This window comes from Macaca thibetana, chromosome 18, assembly GCF_024542745.1.
Source record: "Macaca thibetana thibetana isolate TM-01 chromosome 18, ASM2454274v1, whole genome shotgun sequence".
Lineage (NCBI taxonomy): Eukaryota > Metazoa > Chordata > Mammalia > Primates > Cercopithecidae > Macaca > Macaca thibetana.
The window spans coordinates 29549775-29568338 of NC_065595.1; the positions used below are offsets into that span (position 1 = coordinate 29549775).

The 18564-nt window shown below is 41.0% G+C and overlaps 1 protein-coding gene across 2 annotated transcripts in view; it reads right to left on the reverse strand.

The window, feature by feature from the left end:
- SMAD4 (SMAD family member 4) overlaps positions 1 to 18274 on the reverse strand; it is a 61026-nt gene extending 42752 nt beyond the window's left edge. For both annotated transcript variants that reach the window (XR_007721245.1, XM_050767758.1), the window contains exons 1-2: positions 18143 to 18274; positions 521 to 896 (exon numbers count right to left, since the gene is read on the reverse strand). Coding sequence is in view for 1 of the 2 variants with exons in the window: in XM_050767758.1 (XP_050623715.1) it covers positions 521 to 769 (249 nt within the window). In the remaining variant the exon portion in view is untranslated. The remainder of the gene's footprint in view (positions 1 to 520; positions 897 to 18142) is intronic.
- Between the last annotated feature and the right edge of the window lie 290 nt (positions 18275 to 18564).

Sequence of the window (18564 nt, forward strand, 5' to 3'; positions counted from 1 at the left end):
CACCATGGTGAAACCCCGTCTCTACTAAAAATACAAAAATTAGCCGGGCGTGGTTGCACTCGCCTGTAGTCCCAGCTACTTAGGAGGCTGAGGCAGGAGGATTGCTTGAATCTGGGAGGTGGAGGTTGCAGTGGGCCAAGATCGCACCACTGTACTCCAGCCTGGGTGACAGAGCAAGACTCCATCTAGGGGAAAAAAAAAGAAAACAACAGGCTACAAAAATGAAAACCAAAGTGCTAAAGGTAGTTCTTGCAAAGTGTGGGTTTTCTTCTGCTTTTTATTTTTATTTTCCAAATTTTCTCCATTGAACTTTTTTCTGATAGAACATTAAAAAACTTTAAAATTTTATCTTTTGCATATTCTTCCACAAATTCCCATAACGCGTATTTGTACAGGATGCACAGTATCTGAAGAGATGGAGCATGCATTAAATTACCCTGTAGTAGAGCTTGAAAGGAAACTTAGCAAGTTTTTAAATCTGCCAACACAGAGGGTATAGAAAAACTCTTGTAAGACTAACCTGAAGCCTCCCATCCAATGTTCTCTGTATGGTAACACATTTACTAGGATGAGCTCCATTTGTAGTTATAGCTGTTATTAAAGAATCCAATTCATCTTTTTTCTCCTTCAGCTTCTTTACCAAACTTTCAATTGCTCTTTTTGCAAATGTTTCACTCTCTCCACCTTGTCTATGGCACATCAAACTATGCACAATGCTCAGACAGGCATCATTACTTGTTGGTGTATTCGTAATAGACATATTGTCCATTTGTTCAAGTTTTTCCTTTTAAATCAAATATGTCTCCAATTTCTGGAGCAATTTTGATCTTTTGGAAACAGTGAAAAACAACAGCTAAGGTTGCAAGGAAAATTGTTAGTCATGTATTCAGGATAACCTAAAAAAGAAAAAAAAAAAAAAGACACACATGAGAACACATTTCACGAAGTAGAGGGAAAAAATGAAATTGCTCTGGTTAAGTCAGAGATTCAATGCACATAATTAAAATTTGATGCTCAGAGTTGAAAATTACTTAAAATTCTTATAAAATATTAACCATTAAAAATAATTTTAAAAAATAAAATTACTTTATTGTCACTGTTTTTGACATTCCAAAACTATTAAAGTTAGGTCTCCTCATTATGATAGTGGCACACTCAATCAAGTCTTACTGACTTTACTAGTCACCCTAAAGGAAATCTCACCAGCACTTTTTTAAAGGATTACTTATGAGGAACAGCACTAGTTAAACCTAAAAGTCTATTACTAATATTTATGAAAAATTTACCATCCCCTGATATTAAATGCTACCTAGCAGTTAACACTCACCTTTGTTAAAAGAGACTGATAAAAAAAAAAAATTTTTAGAAATGAACAAAAGGATTCTAAAAGATACTTCTCCAAAGATGGTGGCCAGTAAGCACATGAAAGATGCTCAACATTAGACATCATGGAAATGAAAATCAAAACCACAATGAGCTACCACTTCATACCTACTGAGATGGATAAATCAAAAAGACAATAAGTACTGAAGAAGCAGAGAAACTGGACCCTCATTCATTGCTGCTGGGATTACAAAATGGCACAGGTACTTTGGAAAACAGTCTGGTATTAATACAAAATGTTAAACAGAGTAAATATGACCCAGCAATTCCACTCTTCATACTTCTACTTGAGGGAAATGAAAACCTATGACCACACAAACCTGTACATGAATGTTCACAGCAGCGTTGTTCATAATGGATACAACTCAAATGTCCATCAACTGATGAATGCATAAATAAAATTCCATACAACGAAATATTATTCAACCATAAAAAGAATAAAGTACTAACACATTACAACATGGATAAGCCTTGAAAACACATGTTAAGTGAAAAGTCCCTGACAAAAGGTCACACGTTATATAATCCCATTTATATGAAATATACAGAATAGGCAAATCCACAGAGACAGAAAGTAAATCTGTGGTTGCCAGGGCCTGGGAGAAGGGGAATGAGGAATGACTGCTAATGGGTACGGTGTTTCTTTGTTGTAATGAAAAACTCCTAAAAATTGATACTGATAATGGTTGCACAACTCTGACTATAGTAAAAACCACTGAATTGTACACTTTCTAACAGTGAATTTTATGGTACGGAAATTATATCTCAATACAGCTATTCTTTAAAGAGATCACTAAATTCCTCAAAAGATTTTACCTGTAAAAGCATCACGGTAAATTATTTTCAAAAAACTTAAAAATAACAAAAAGTGAAGATTAATAAATAATCCATTCAACAGGTAGAAAACTAAAGTAACTTATCTGATGCCAAGACCCCACAGAGAACAGGAAAAGGCCATTAGCCTAAGAAGAAGGCAAAGCAGGACTGGAGCGTGTACTGTGTGTGCTTGGTTGTATTTTATTTGTTCACTGAAGTTGCATTCCAGACTCACTTTGCTTTCATTTTCTTTTGCTGTATAAAAGCATCCTCCCACAAGATTAATAAAACTCATCATACTACCAAAATCTCTTCCTCTTCTGAAGACCTTTGTTAAAGTATCGATTCCACTCAATTACCCAGCCTTGGAAAGCTTTGCAAAAGATCTTTGACCTGTCTCTTTCTTTCACTATCCCTACATTCCCTCACAGTTACAAGACTCTTTACCTCAGTCATTTCTATCTCTCCTTCCATTCTCCCTGCCGCTGTTGTAGTTTGGAGCCTCTTCAGAATGTACATCACTTGATATTTAAGACTTGCTTCTCCCTCTGTTGTTATCCCTTTTACATAAATGTCTGTCTCAACTCATAAACCCCATGCAGAGAAGCAGTTTTTCACATGTCTTATAGCACTTGCCCACATTCAATACACACACTGAAGGTACACCTTCCAGATAACCAAAGATAACCTGCATGGAGATTTTGGAGTCAGAGATCTGGATTAAAATTCCAGTTTTCACGGTAGTCAGAAAATGAAGTTACTCTGAATCTGGGTTAAAAGGAGGGTATACAGAAGCTCAAAGGAAAAATTCTACATAACGTGTCTGATACATAGTGTTCAGTGAAAAAGCTACCGTTGAAATATTAAAATGCTTAATTGTGGCCAGACATGGTGGCTCACACCTGTAATCCCAGCACTTTGGGAGGCCAAGGTAGGTGGACCGCTTGAGCCCAGGAGTTTGAGACCAGCCTGGGGAACATGGCGAAACCCAATCTTTACTCAAAATAAAAAAATTAACTGGGTGTGGTGGCACACGCCTGTTGTCCTAGCTACGCGGGGTAGCTGAGGCTTGAAGATCACTGGAGCCTTGGGAGGTCAAGGCCGTGGTGAGCCGTGATTGTGCCACTGCACTTTGAGATAGAGCCACTCTCACTTTGAGATAGAGTGAGACTCTATCTCAAAAAAATAGTAGTAGTTTTACAAGGATATTTTTTCCTAAAATGCATTACGCATTTTTCTGCATTTTCTATTAAAATCTGTCTCAAAAATGTAGGTTTGCCAGGCATGGTAGTGTGGGCTTGTAGTCCCAGCTCCTCAGGAGGCTGAGGCAGGAGGATTGCTTGAGCTCAGGAGTTGAAGGCTGCTGTGAGTTATGACTGTGCCACTTCGCCCCAGCCTGGGCAACAGAGTGAGACTCAGTAGAAAGGAAAGGAATTGGGGAATAGGAAAAAGGAAAGATATGTTAAATTACAATTTAACACATTAGTTATTTGATTACATACCTGTCTCACATTTTTGCCACTAATTAGAAATCCAAGGAAACAGCAACAACACTCTCATTTTAGAAATTCCCAGCACCATGCACAGTTCCTGACAAATACCAGGCAAGTATTTCTGGACTGACCATAGCTTTTTATCTGTGGAATTGTCTTACAACAAATAAGAAGACTGCATATACTTTTGAAGTCATTTTCTGATATTATATTCCAAAAGATGTGCATGAATCCACAATGTAATTAAAATGTTTAAGTGTAATTATTTCACCACAATCTCACCATCACATGTCATCATTTCTAAAATGTATGCTATTCTGGGGCCTTAATGGTATCTCAAAGTTGTTTTAATATCAAGTTGCTTTGAATACAAATGATAATGACCTTGCTTTCTTAAACAAACACAGCTTTCTCATCTTTCTCTTTATTGTATTCCTATGATCACAAGTGCCTGAAACATAATTAGAAGTTATGCATATAAAAAATAATCCCAGCAGGAATATAGAGATGTATTCCTACATTAAATGGTTCTAGATTATGGAAGTATGGTAGGCAAAGGCATAATATCAATATAAATAAAATTATATATTCTAAGTAAAGGTCTAGCAGCATGACTGAATGTTAACATCTCTTTCAATTCTCTCATCTATAAAATGAAAACACCTGCCCTGCCAACTTTACAAATTTACTGTGGTAATTAGATGCAACAATGTACATAAAAGAAATCTGGGAAACATAAATTGACCAATTCAACAAACACTGTACATACAAAGCACTACAGATACAAAAACAGGTAGCCCACAGTAAGAAAGTGGGTCTGGACTCTCTCAGAGCAACATCCATTTTTTTCTAACAAATAATTTATATTACCACCTTAGCTTTACTGAAACAAAATTCTAAACTACTTACACATATTTTGAAAATTCAACAATGCCCTAACTATAACAAAAAGGAGGAAAAGCTTAATATATAATGTGTACTTTCACCTATACTCAGGCATGCCAACTAAGTTAGAATGTATAACGAAGAAGTTAGATGCCAGCACTTATGTACAGAATCATCACAAATATGACAGCTACAAATTCAGACCTTCCAAGACAAATGTGTTATACTGGCAACTCAAATAGCACAATGGCACTGCAGTCAGTAACATGGATTTTCCCAAATGGTGAACTCTTAAACAACCTGAACTAAGAAAATGAATTAACAAGAGGCTGAGGCAAGAGGACTACTTGAGCCCAGGAGACCGAGGCTGCAGTGAGCTATGACTGAGTCACTGCACTCCAGCCCAAGTGACAGAGTAAGACTTGGTCTCAAAAACAAAAAACAAAAAAACAAAGGCAGGGTGGCTCATGCCTGTAATCCCAGCACTTTTAAGAGGCCAACATGATTGGATCACTTATGCTCAGGACCAGCCTGGCAACAAAGTGAGACCTCCTCTCTACAAAAAATACAAAGAACTAGTGGGGCATGGTGGCACATGCCTGTACTCCCAGCTACTCAGGAGGCTGAGGTGGGAGGATGGCTTGAGTCTGGGAGGCAGAGGTTGCAGTGAGCCAAGATCACGCCACTGCACAGTCCCAGCCATTCAGGAGGCTGAGATGGGAGGATGGTTAGAGCCTGGGAGGCAGAGGTTGCAGTGAGCCAAGATCATACCACTGCACTCCAGCCTGGGTGACAGAGCCTGAAGGGAGGGAGGGAGGGAGAAAGGAAAAAGACAGAAAACAGAGAAAGAGGGAGGGAGAGAGGGAGGCAGGCAAGAAAAAAAAATGAATTAAAAGAAATTTAACTCCTGGCAAAGTGAATATACATTATAGAGTTAGGTTCTGGGCTAATTATGTTTTCCTCCTACATGAATTTCTGGGGCATCTGAAAGTCTTGTGGGATGCAAGATAATTACTCACTCTCACATTGCAGGATGGCATCCCTGGCCCCCAACCCACCAAACCCATCCACAAATTTCCACAACATCCCTTAAAGAGCAGTACTTACTCCACTGAGAACTACTAATCTGGAAGACCCAAACATATTATTACATAAGTAATAAATGCTAAAAGAAGTAGGTATCAGGGCCAGGTGCGGTGGCTCACGCCTGTAATCTCAGCACTATGGGAGGCTGAGGCGGGCGGATCACAAGGTCAGGAGATTGAGACCATCCTGGCCAACACAGTGAAACCCCATCTCTACTAAAAATACAAAAAATTAGCTGGGCGTGGCAGCATGTGCCTGTAGTTCCAGCTACTCAGGAGGCCGAGGCAGGAGAATGGCGTGAACCCAGGAGGCGGAGCTTGCAGTGAGCCAAGATCGAGCCACTGCACTGCAGCCTGGGCAACAGAGCAAGGCTCCGTCTCAAAAAAAAAAAAAAGAAGTAGGTATAAAGTGATTTGGGACTATAAATGAGGGAGCATGGAAAGTTCATAGGTAACCTAGGTCTTGGCACAATGCATCAGTAAGGACTGGCAAGTCTATGCTGCAGTGACAACCAACCCCCAAAAGATCAGTAGCTTAAAACAAAAGCTTATTTTCTGCTTAAGATATAACACACATTCATCAACTGCGGGCACTGCTCATTGTATCGCTCAGAAATTAGACTGACAAAGGCTCCATTTCTACATATGTCCTTAAATGGCAGGAAAAGGGATAGGACAGCTTACGTATCTTCTTTTAAAGGCTACTTCTTCTGCTCATGTTTGACTGGCTAAAGTCATACGGCCATGCCAAGAGTTCTCAACCAGGGGCAACTTTGTCCCTCAGGGGACACTTGGCAGTATGTGGAGGCAATATATGGTCACAACTGGATACTACCGGGCATCTAGTGGCTAAAGGCCATGGTTGCTGCTAAAGACCCTGCAAAGTACAGGACAACCCCCAAAACAAATTATCCAGCCTAAAATGTCAACAGTGCCAATGCAAGAAACACTGAGCCATGCCTAATTTCAAGGTAGGGATAAGGGAGACAAAGAAGCACAATACTACCATGTGCCAGGGGAGAGCCATCAGAATACTGGTACAGTAGTATTAATGGATTACCACACATGAATAAGAATTTGCCAGGCTGAAGGAAAATGATGAAGAAAAGCAGAGACAGATAAGAGCTTTGTCTAGAGTAGGTTCATGGTAGAAAAAGAGGAGAAAAAACAGCATTAGATTTGTATTAGAAAGAAAACTTCAGTGAGAGCCTGGAGAACAGCTTTGGAAAAGGAAATAGAAAACCAGTTAGGAAACAATTATCAGAAATGTGGTAAGATCCTAGACTAGGGCCATGGGCAATGGGCCAAAGAGGGGAGGGGGAAATCAGTGAGCTATTTCTAGGTAGAAAAGATTGGAGTCTTTAACCAACTGAAGCATGAAAAGTGAAAAAGAGGGGACAATTAAAAGATGACCCATTTCTAGATAACTCAATGATAAAAAAATTTTAAAAGGGCCAGGCACGGTGGCTCATGCCTGTAATCCCAGCACTTTGGGAGGCCAAGGCGGGCGGATCACGAGGTCAGGAGATCGAGACCATCCTGGCTAACACGGTGAAACCCCATCTCTACTAAAAACAAAAATTAGTGGCAGGCACCTGTAGTCCCAGCTACTTGGGAGGCTGAGGCAGGAGAATGGCGTGAACCCAGGAGGCGGAGCTGGCAATGAGCCGAGATCGCGCCACTGTACTCCAGCCTGGACCAAAGAGCGAGACTCCGTCTCAAAAAAAAAAAAAAAAAAAAATTCAAAGGAGGTATGTAACAAATTCAGTTTTAGATATCCTGAGTTTGAAGAGATGAGTAGAGAAGTTAGGCCTATCTGAAAGGCACTAACATATACAGGTATTACAATCAGTCAAGTAAATTGTAATGAGAGGCAAAGAGTCAGCAGGAAGAGACAGCTGATTCTTGTACCTGCCTGCTGTGTTTTTCCTCTAGCCTTGCTATTAATTATAAGCTGTCACCTGATGTTGACCACAGGTATAATAATCAATGGACTAGAAAGCCAAATAACCAAATTAAGATACTCTCTAAAATTAAACAGGCTAAATATTGGCCTGAGAGAGGCTCTCATGTAAATTCATACATTTTAGGTAAGGAATGCTGACATTTTTTCTCAGATGTTAGTTTATTTTTGAATTGACTGTATTATATGTGTCAAACATATATTTTCTAGAAGTTATAAGTGTCTTTTTTTGATCAGTGATCAATAAACTACTTACTACGGGAATATTTGCGAAAAGTGCTTAAATTTTTCTTTTTTTTGAGACAAAGTTTCACTGTCACCCAGGCTAGAGTGCAGTGGTGTGATCTTGGCTCACTGCAACTTCTGCCTCCTGGGTTCAAGCGATTCTCCTGCCTCAGCCTCCCCCCGAGCTGGGACTACAGGGGCACACCATCACGCCTGGCTAATTTTTGTATTTTTAATAGAGACAAGTTTCACCATGTTGGCTAAGACGGTCTCGATCTCCTGACTTTACGATGCGCCCACCCTGGCCTCCCAAAGTGCTGGGATTACAGGCATGAGCCACCATGCCCGGCGGAAAAGTGCTTAAATTCAACTAGGGGAGGGAGAAAAAAGCTGGGCCTGGTAATATATTACTAGGAAGAAACTCTAAACTTAGGTTTACCAACAGGAAAAAAAGGTGTTCACGGTTAGTGCAACTGTCTGCAGCACAAGCTAAAGACTAAACACTAGACAGCAAGTTGAGGTTCTTCAAACTGAGGGCAGTTGGCAAACTTCCAAGAGCACAAAGGATTTATAAAGCAATAAAAGCAACAAAAAGATTTTTTTTTAACTTTTACGATGAATTACAAAGGACAAATTGAGAGGTATGCTTCTTGTTTAGCCATGAGTCTTAAGTTTAAATGTCATTTTGGTATGCCACCTTCAGTTTAAATGATCTTATTTAAAAATTACCTTTTTTGGATTAATAAAGGCTGTTAAAAGAAGAAATAACAAAGTACTATAGGTGGACATCAGTTTCTGTGTACCAGCGTATATTTCCCCATTTGTAACACAGCTGTCTGATTTTCCAAGGAGAATCTCCCAATCTGGCCAGGTGGGACAATTCCCAGACTAACCAGAGCCACCCCCTGGCCACAGTGTTGTTTCTGATGAAAAAGAACCCAAGGCAGGCCAGTGACATAGCGCCAGCACTTCCGATGGAACTACAGAGAAAAAAAAAAAAAAAAAAAAAAAAGCCCTCTTCATGCTTCCTTGAAGCTGGGAGTAGCTAGCCTGCAAACTACCTGAAAGGAAGCAAAGTGAAGAGCCCTGGTGATATTGCTTGAAACCCTGGATATAGCAATCTCCAGATCAAGCCAATGAATTCCACTTTTTACTTAAGTCTACTACACGTTCCCTGATAACAGAAACTGAATGACTAACATCCTTAGAAATAACAGCAATATAGTATAAACCACATAAACAAACCAATCATTAATTTAGTCAAGAATACATAGAAATAGTTACTTTAAAATAGCAACTGTCAAACTCTCTGATCTCAGGATCCCTTTATTCATATTATTTTTCTGAGACAGAGTCTCAGTCTGTTGCCCAGGCTGGACTGCAGAGGCATGTTCTCAGCTCTCTGCAACCTCCACCTCCCAAGTTCAAGTGATTCTCGTGCCTCAGCCTCCCAAGTGGCTGGGATTACAGATATGTACCACCACGCCCAGCTATTTTTTGTATTTTTAGTAGAGACAGGGTTTTGCCATGTTGGCCAAGCTGGACCTTTATTTATATTCTTAATTATTAAAGACATCAAATAGCTTTTATGTGGGCTATATACATCGATATTTATCATATTACAAATAAATACAACTACTAAAATTTTTGGTATTTGCTTTATTAATTCACTTAAAAAAATAAACCCATTACATGTTAATATAAATAATAAGTTCATGAAAAACAGAATTTTCTAAAACAAAAAAGTCAGGAATCAGAGTAACACTGTTTTACATCTTCGCAAATTTCTCTTAATGCCTAGCTTAATAGGAGACAGCTGGATTCTCCTATGTGCTTCTGCACTAAATCTGTTCTGATATGTTGTTTTGGTTAAAGTACATGAAGAAAATGTGCCTCACATGGACAGCTAATTGGAAGAGAGGAGTATTTTAATAGCCTTTTCAGAAAGCAATGGATATTCATCTTTTATTCAACACCAAAACTCAAGTGGCAATTCTGAAAAGTTAGTTGCAATGTAGAATTCACTGTATCAATGAACTTTTTGGCTCTGGTATATAAAAATCCATTTGTCTATGTTGTACTTTGAATGGATCGCCTACCCATGCACGATTTTATAACATGAATTGGTCATTTGGGAAAATATTGGTCCAATGAGTTACACAGATCTTCCCAGTGTTGACACACTTCCTCATACTGCCCCCCCAACCCCAACCCCCCACACACATACACACACAGTCTCACTCTGTAGCCCAGGCTGGAGTGCAGTGGTGCGATCCTAGCTTACTCCAGCCTTGAACTCCCTGGCTCAAGCAATCCTCTCACCTGACCCTCCTGAGCAGCTAGACCTACAGGCACATGCCACTACACCTAATTTTTTATACGTTTTTGTAGAAACAGGGTCTCGAACTCTTGGCCAAAAGCAATTCTCCCACCTCCGCCTCCCACAGTGCTAGAAATACGGGTGTGCACCATTGGGCCTGGCCCAACATTATTTTTAATCCCATTCCTTAATATCACCACCCATCTCATCAGAAAAGTCTTTAAGTATTAAGAAACTGGCAAGTCATAGTGACAGGAGTTTCCCAAAAATCTAATTTTCACTTGAAACATTAGATTTTAGCACTGGCTATAAATGTTTTCCTCAAAGTGGCCGGCTCACTTTATTCATTTCCAAAGAATTACCTGCCAAATACTCAAATCTAAATAGCTATCTGAGCTTATCTGTCGTCCTGTTAAATAAAAATGGTGTCCCACTAAAAAGCAGCTAGTTCAGCTTGCAGCTCAATCACACACGTGCCTTTCCTAGAAAAGAACACTGTACTTCAATGTAAAGAAATGCTTTATGCATACTTCCCATTTAATCACACTGAATATTAAAAAGACAAGTACTCCAGGGTAGAGATTTTTAAAATTACACCTTTTTACTGCTGCAGCAAGGGGATTATTAAGTGAAACCGGCATTTTTTTCAAATGCTTAATGTGTGTTTGACTATAAAGACTCATACGTTTGGCACAACTGCCTAGAGTCATTTTAAAGTGCCAGCAATTTACCCACCACTGTTTCTTCACCATTCATACAAATGTCCTCACACTGAAAGGGCAAATAACATCTCAGTTTCATTATGAAAATAATTTTGATTTTGTGAACCCCTTAAATATGAGGATCTTAGGGATCTCCAGGAGTCTGTGGACCACCCTTTGGGAACCACCATTTCAAAAGATGGTGGAAACCAAACTGAATTTCAATAACTGATAATTGAAAAATACATTTCATAAAATTTTTCTTGCTTTTTTTTCTTTTTTTTGGAGACAGTCTCGCTCTGTCGGTCAGGCTGGAGTGCAGTGGCACGATCTCGGCTCACTGCACCTCCGTCCACCGGCTCAAGCAATTCTCTTGTCTCAGTCTCCCAAGTAGCTGAGATTACAGGCATGTGAGTAGCTGGGATTACAGGCGTGTGCCACCGTATCCGACTAATTTTTATATTTTTAGTAGAGACAGGCTTTCACCATGTTGGCCAGGCTGGTCTTGAACTCCTGACCTCAGGTAATCCCCCCACCTCGGCTTCCCAAAGTGCTGAGATTACAGGCATGAGTCACTACACTCGGCCTCATTTCATAAAACTTTTAAATGAATGAGACTTTCAAGTCATCTAGCTTATTCCTTCAAAGGGGGATGTATCAAAATCCCCTGCAGGTTAGGCCAGCTCCACTAACTAGAATCAAGGGTGGGGCTGTACCTTTAAAAAGTACCCTGGAAGGCCAGGCGCGGTGGCTCACGCCTGTAATCCCAGCACTTTGGGAGGCAGAGGCGGGTGGATCACGAGGTCAGGAGATCCAGACCACAGTGAAACCCCATCTCTACTAAAAATACAAAAAAATTAGCCGGGCGTGTTGGTGGGCACCTGTAGTCCCAGCTACTGGGGAGGCTGAGGCAGGAGAATGGTGTGAACCTGGGAGGCGGAGATTGCAGTGAGCCGAGATTGCGCCACTGCACTCCAGCCTGGGCGACACAGCGAGACTCCGTCTCAAAAAATAAAAATAAAAAAAATAAAAAGCACTCTGGAAGTCTGAGGTACTGTTAGTTTTACAAAGCATTGATCTAGTCTACAATCTTTACTTCACAAATTAAATACCATGAATATACACAACTGATTTAAAATACTAATTACATAGAAGTTGTATCATTTTTCCTTACAATTAGCCAGCCCTTCATTATTGCAACATCTATACACGTTCTTCCTTCAACTAGTTTTAGTAGGCATACTTATGACATAAGACACACCTAATGTGTTTATGTACAATGATTCCTGGCTTAGCTTACCCCATTATTTCTAGTCATCCTTTCACTAGATTATTCAATTTTTACAATGACTGGCCATCTACTGATAACATATGCTCTAGAATTCACTAGTGAATATCACTGACAAATATCCTTAATTCAGTTTATATTTAGAGATACATTTTTACTTGAAAAGACCTAAATAGCATACCTTCATCCATATTAAGATACAGAAATAATACCTTCCTATAAAAATAAATATTCAGTAGCAGTCCTAGTTTTAAATCATAAATAAGATTTGGCTAGCCTAGGCAACAAAGCAAGACTCCCATCTCTACAAAACAATTTTAAAAAATCAGCCAGGTGTGGCGGTGCATGCCTGTAGTCCTAGCTACTCTGGAGGTTGAGGTAAGATCTCTTGAACCCAGAAGTTGAAGGTTACAGTGGGCTATGATGGTGTTACTGCACTCCATCCTGGGCAACCTGTCTCTAAAAAATAGATAAATAAAGCAATAAGGATAAGCATACTAAAATAAACAAAACCTTTAGAATCAAGAGGCACTTTTTAAAAATAACACAGATTCCCATGCCTCCTCCATTCCATTCCCATTCTGAAGCAAAATGTGTGTTGAAATCAGGTGGGAAAAATTTTTTTATTTTTTTAAATAGCTCTTCCAGAGACAGAGATGAAACTACTCCATAGCCCAGCACTTGGGAACTACTTCAGGTGACGTAAATGAAGAGCTGAACATGCCCTAGATGATCTCCAAAGAAAATAGCTAGCTAGCCTAGCTGAGCAACGGTCTCGCAGTGTATAAGACAAGCCTTGACGGAAAAGGCCCAACGCAACCTGCCTCTCAGAAACCAGTTAAGTGACTAGTTAATTGGAGGCGCAAAAATGTATGGTTTACCAAGCAGATTAACCCCCTAAGAAGACAATTTGCACTGAGAGTTTGTTTTATTTATTTATTTATTTTAGAGACAAGGTCTCACTTTGTTGCCCAGGCTGGCCTTGAAATCCTGGGCTCAAGTGATCCTCCTGCCTCAGCCTCCAGAAGCGTTGAGATTATAGATGTGAGCCACTAGACCAAGTCCACAGGGAGTTTAGATGCTAACTTGGGGACTTAAAGTAATTAGTCTCCAAAAGGAGTACAAGTAAGCATTTGAGAATATACTTTAAAAGAAGACCAACTTCCTATTTAAAATAGTGATGATATATTAACTTCTCATCATGGGAAATACAGCTTCCTAAAACTTACTACCAGACAGTTCAAATAAACTGAATGCAAAGAAAGAAACAGAGAAAGGAATAGGTGACAGGAAGGGAGAGAGAAAGAAAGAAAGGAGACAGACACAGAAGCAAAGCAAATGTGGCAATACTTTCAAAAAACATGTTAACATAGATGTATGAGATGACTACACTGTACATGCGTATATCACTGCATTAAAGAATGTAAAGCTAACACAAGTGAAACAGCTCAAAAGAAAAAGTCAGAGGACCCTAACGGCTCAATCACTGTGGAGGGCTAACCTGGCTGCACCCCAGACCAACCAAATCATAATTTCCGGGGCTAGAATTCAGGCATCAGTATTTCGTAAAGCTCCTCAAGGGATCTAAAAGTACAACCAAGATTGAAAACTACTTGCCAGGCATGGTGGCTCATGCTTGTAATGCCAGCACTTTGGAAGGCTGAGGTGGGAGGATCACTTGAACCCAAGAGTTCAAGACCAGCCTGGGCAACAGAGGGAGACCCTGTGTCTACAAAAAATTTTCAAAAAATTAGACAGGTGTGATGGTGTGTGCCTGTAGTCCCAGCTACTGGGGCAGCTGAGGTGGGATTGCTTGAGCCTGGGAGGTAGAGGCAGCAGTGAGCTATGATTGCAGCACTGCACTCCAGGCTGGGGCACTGAGCAAGATGGAAAGAAAAAGAAAAAAAAAGAAGGCTGGGCGCAGTGGCTCATGCCTATAATCCCAGCACTTTGGGAGGCTGAGGCAGGTGGATCACCTGAGGTCAGGAGTTCAAGACTAGCCTGGCCAAAATGGTGAAACCCCATCCTCTACTAATAATACAAAAAAATTAGCTTGGCATGGTGGCGCACGCCTGTAATCTCAGCTACTCAGGAGGCTGAAGCAGGAGAACAGCTTGAACCCAAGAGGTGGAGGTTGCAGTGAGCCAAAATCGCACCATTGCACTGCACTCCAGCCTGGGCGACAAGAGCGAAACTCCGTCTCAGGGAAAAAAAAAAAAAAAAAAAAAAAAAGAAAAGAAAAGAAGAAAGGAGGGAGGGAGAAAGGGAGAGAGAAACAAAGACAGGAGAGAAGAGAAGACCATTGCCCTAAACGTTGGGAGTAAAAAAGCAATAAAAAGATGAATTCAACACATTTACAAGTTTTCCAAACTGCAAAAAATTCTCATTTGAAATATAAATAATGAAATACATTCTTTGAGCCGAATGGTCTTTACTGTTACCACCAATTTTAAACTGATTAAAATGTTAACAGACCCTCTCTACAATTGGTCTTTGGTACTTATCTGATCTATGATATCATTTGCAGTAGCAACTTATCAAGGCTTAGATTATAAGAACCTTATAAACTGTAAGAATCCGACTATGCATGATCTTAGTTTTACGTATGTAAGCACTACCCTAGTTTTCATTCACTCTCATAATTAAACACAAATATTCCAGGATGCCAATTACACCATGCAATAGTGTCAAGGTGACACAACCTAAAATACCTTGTTCCTGAGAAACTGGAATTCAGTCAAATTTCCCATTACCAAAATTAAACATTTTAGAAAGAGAAAACAAAATCCAAAAATTCTAAATCTGACTTACGATCAAGCATATGCTTGGCATATGTGATTTTACAAAATGTGATAATTTTACAAAACTGTATTAAATGCTGTATTATAGGACAGGCACAGTGGCTCACGCCTGTAATCCTAGCACTTTGGGGGGCCACGGCAGGCGGATCACCTGAGGTCAGTTGTTCAAGACCAGCCTGGCCAACATGGCGAAACCTCATCTCTACTAAAAATACAAAAATTAGCCAGGTGTGGTGGCACACGCCTGTAATCCCAGCTACTCGGGAGGCTGATGCAGGAGAATCGCTTGAACCTGGGAGGCGAGGTTTGCAGTGAGTGGAGATCATGCCTCTGCACTCCAGCCTGGACAACAGAGCAAGCCTCCATGTCAAAGAAAAAAAAAATGCTGTGTTATGCTGGTCTAAGTCTTTTAACTGTAGAAAACAATGAAACATTTTAGTCAGGTTACTTTTATACACAATTAATGGTCAACTCGGAGTCACCATTCATCATCGCTTTAAGAAAAAAAAATTTTTTTGGCATAACTACACTGTCTTCTAGACCAACAAAATAAGAGAAATCCAAACATACATAATGAGCATTGAAATGGCTAATACAAGATGCTTAAAGAACCAGTCACTCTAAAAAAAAATCACTGAATTAAAAATGAAAAAAATGGTTAGTCATGAACTAGAGAGGGATAAAATGAAGCAAGTTTAAACATCGGCAGAACAACATGTTTTCACCAAAACAGGCAAAAATTTAGACAAGCCTAAATATGCAATTTAAATATAATGAACCCTGCAGATTCTGTAGGGTTAACCTCCCTAGTAGAGGCCTCAGTAATTCACACCTCAATTAGAATAGTGCCTAATGATGTTACTATAACACTGGCTCAATCAGAAAAAAACTGCTTCCAAGTGAGAGAGCTGGAGTGTAACTGGGCAGCGTAAATTAGGTTAATTCTTGCTCCTTAATTTGGGGGGGAAAGAAAAACTGAAGGGGAATACAGAAAAAGAATTCACACACAATCACTCGACTAAAATGTAGCTTAAGAAAGTGAAGCACAGGCTTTTAAAAATCATTCACGTAAAACTTATTCCAATTTTTTTTTTTTTTTTTAAACGGAGTCTCACTCTGTCGCCAGGGCTGGAGTGCAGTGGCGCGACCTCTGCTCACTGTAAGCTCCGCCTCCCGGGTTCACGCCATTCTCCTGCCTCTGCCTCCCAAGCGGCTGGGACCACAGGCGCCCGCCACCAGGCCCGACTAATTTTTTGCATTTTTAGTAGAGACTGAATTTCGCCGTGTTAGCCAGTATGGTCTCGATCTCCTGACCTCGTGATCCGCCAGCCTCGGCCTCCCAAAGTGCTGTGATTACAGGCGTGAGCCACCCCGCCCAGCCAACTTACTCCAAAATATTTCAAAGTGACTTTCTCAGTACAAATTTTCATTAAGTCTGAAAAACATTTGCAGTTTGGTTTTTTCTAAACTCAAGATTTACACTGAAGGCAGTTACCTAAACAGACATACACTCTCACCTCAAAAATAAAAATCTAAGATGCAATAATTCTTTAAAACTCACCCAAAAACCTGGAAAGCAAAGAAAAAGCCACTTCTATTAATAGTCACAAAATGTTACAACAATTTTTATCTAAAGAAGCTTTTAGTTTTAATTCCAACAACTTAAAACCTACATAATTCACCACTATCTTTAGATCTAAAGCTACTCCAAATTATAAATGCTTGGCCTATCTATCTCTATTACATTTGTTCTGTAACAAACCCATTTAAGTAAACAAAATCATGACAGCATTATGGAAGAAACACTAATTTAAAAAACTGTATTTTTAAATGTTAATCATTTTACAGTTTGGAATATTATGTATTAATCATATCAGAACTTTCCAATATAAAGTCCTCAGCATCAAAAAAAAAAAGGTACATTTTAGAACTTCCTATATTTCAACTGAAATGTATATATTTAGTCTCCGCAGGGTATGGCAAAAGCAATTTATGAAATCCATCATAAAAACTATTCAAATGCCATGTTCTAAATCTAATTACGAAATTATGCATTTCATTTTTTTTTTTTTTTTAGAGACTAAATGGTTTTTGCCAGCAGAAAGTAGTGAACCTACTTCTTAAACACCCGAGTAACCAAGCTGCTACTAAGACTAAAAGGATGCTAATTCTGGCAAAAGTCAAAGGTTATTAACAAAAATTAGCTAAGACCATATGTTTGCAGAAAGGCAATTTCAGGATAATTCCCCTATTATCCTGTTGTATTTATTATTCCTAAATAACTGGCAATTCCATCTTAAACTACGGTGCAAAAACTAAATGCATTAAGAAACTAATTTGGAAATAATAGTTTCCAAATTATAATGCATAATAAAATGGTTTTTTAAATAAAAACAAACGTACTTAGGTTTTTGAGAGGAAACAGCTATCAATCTTCAATAGGGCTTTTTAAAGCCTCTGCACCAGCAAATAAACTTTTCACGTTAACTACACACTTGTCCCTTTGAAAATCCAGTTTGAGAAATCCTAACAGCAGTTTGGGACAAGTGATGGAGCCACCGCCCTCCACCCTACACCAATTTCACTCTCAGTACATGTAGTGCTAACAGTAAGATCAACTATGTCTTTTAATAGGAAGCATGTTTTATTGGGGGCAAGGAGGGGTTCAGTTAGGTGCTAAGAATGTGTCCTGCATACCGCCGTCACTCTCAATACTCAAAAAGTAAACATATCAAAGCCAGAAGCGTAAACTGGCATGACAAGACTAGGAAGAGAAAGTAGGGGACAAAGAGAAAACCGAAATTGGCTGGAGAAAATAAATTAAGACAATTTACAACTTTCATTTAGACCCTAAGGCAACACATTCCAACCGACCCAACGCGCTCAGCCGGGGCGACCGTGAAACTACTCGAGAACAACAAAGAGGAGCGGCGGCCGCGGCAGGAGTCCCGTCTGACTTTAACTTGATTCTCCCACGAGCTGCAAACGAAGCTGGGGGCCGGACGGAGGCCAGGCACCGCCGCCCGGCCCGGCTCGTCAGGCGGCCGCGGTCGCCCTCCCAGCGGATTCCGCGCGCTCCCCGCCGCCGCCGCAGCAGTCGGGAGCCCGCCCCGGGGCGGGGAAGCCGCGGGCGGGGTGCGCGGGCCCGGCCGGGGGAAGGGGAGGGGACATGGCGCGGTTACCTGGGATCGGGCGGTGGCGAGGGGAGTCCGCTCTCCCGCCGCTGCTGGTCCGCGGACGCGCCGGGCCCGTCGCTTTCCCCGGCGGCCCGGAGAGCTCCTCGGCCCCCGCCCCGAGGCGTCCCGGCCAGGCCGCCCCTCCTCAGTGCCGCGCCGCTGCCCGCGCGGGCCGGACCGCCTCGAGCTCCCGGGCCGCCCCGCGGCGGGGGGCCTCTCTCGCTGGGCGCCTGGCTCCCCTCACCCGCTCCCACCCCCTGGGCGGCCGCGGAGCCGAGGGGAGGGCGGGAAGGGCCTCCCGAGGAGAGCAGGAGGGCGCGAACGCAGGCTCCGCCACCCGAGCCGCTCCGTTACCGCAGCAGCGACGACGACCAGGGCCGTGTTGTTGCTGCCAACTTGTCGAGAACACACTGAGCATGCGCGCGCGG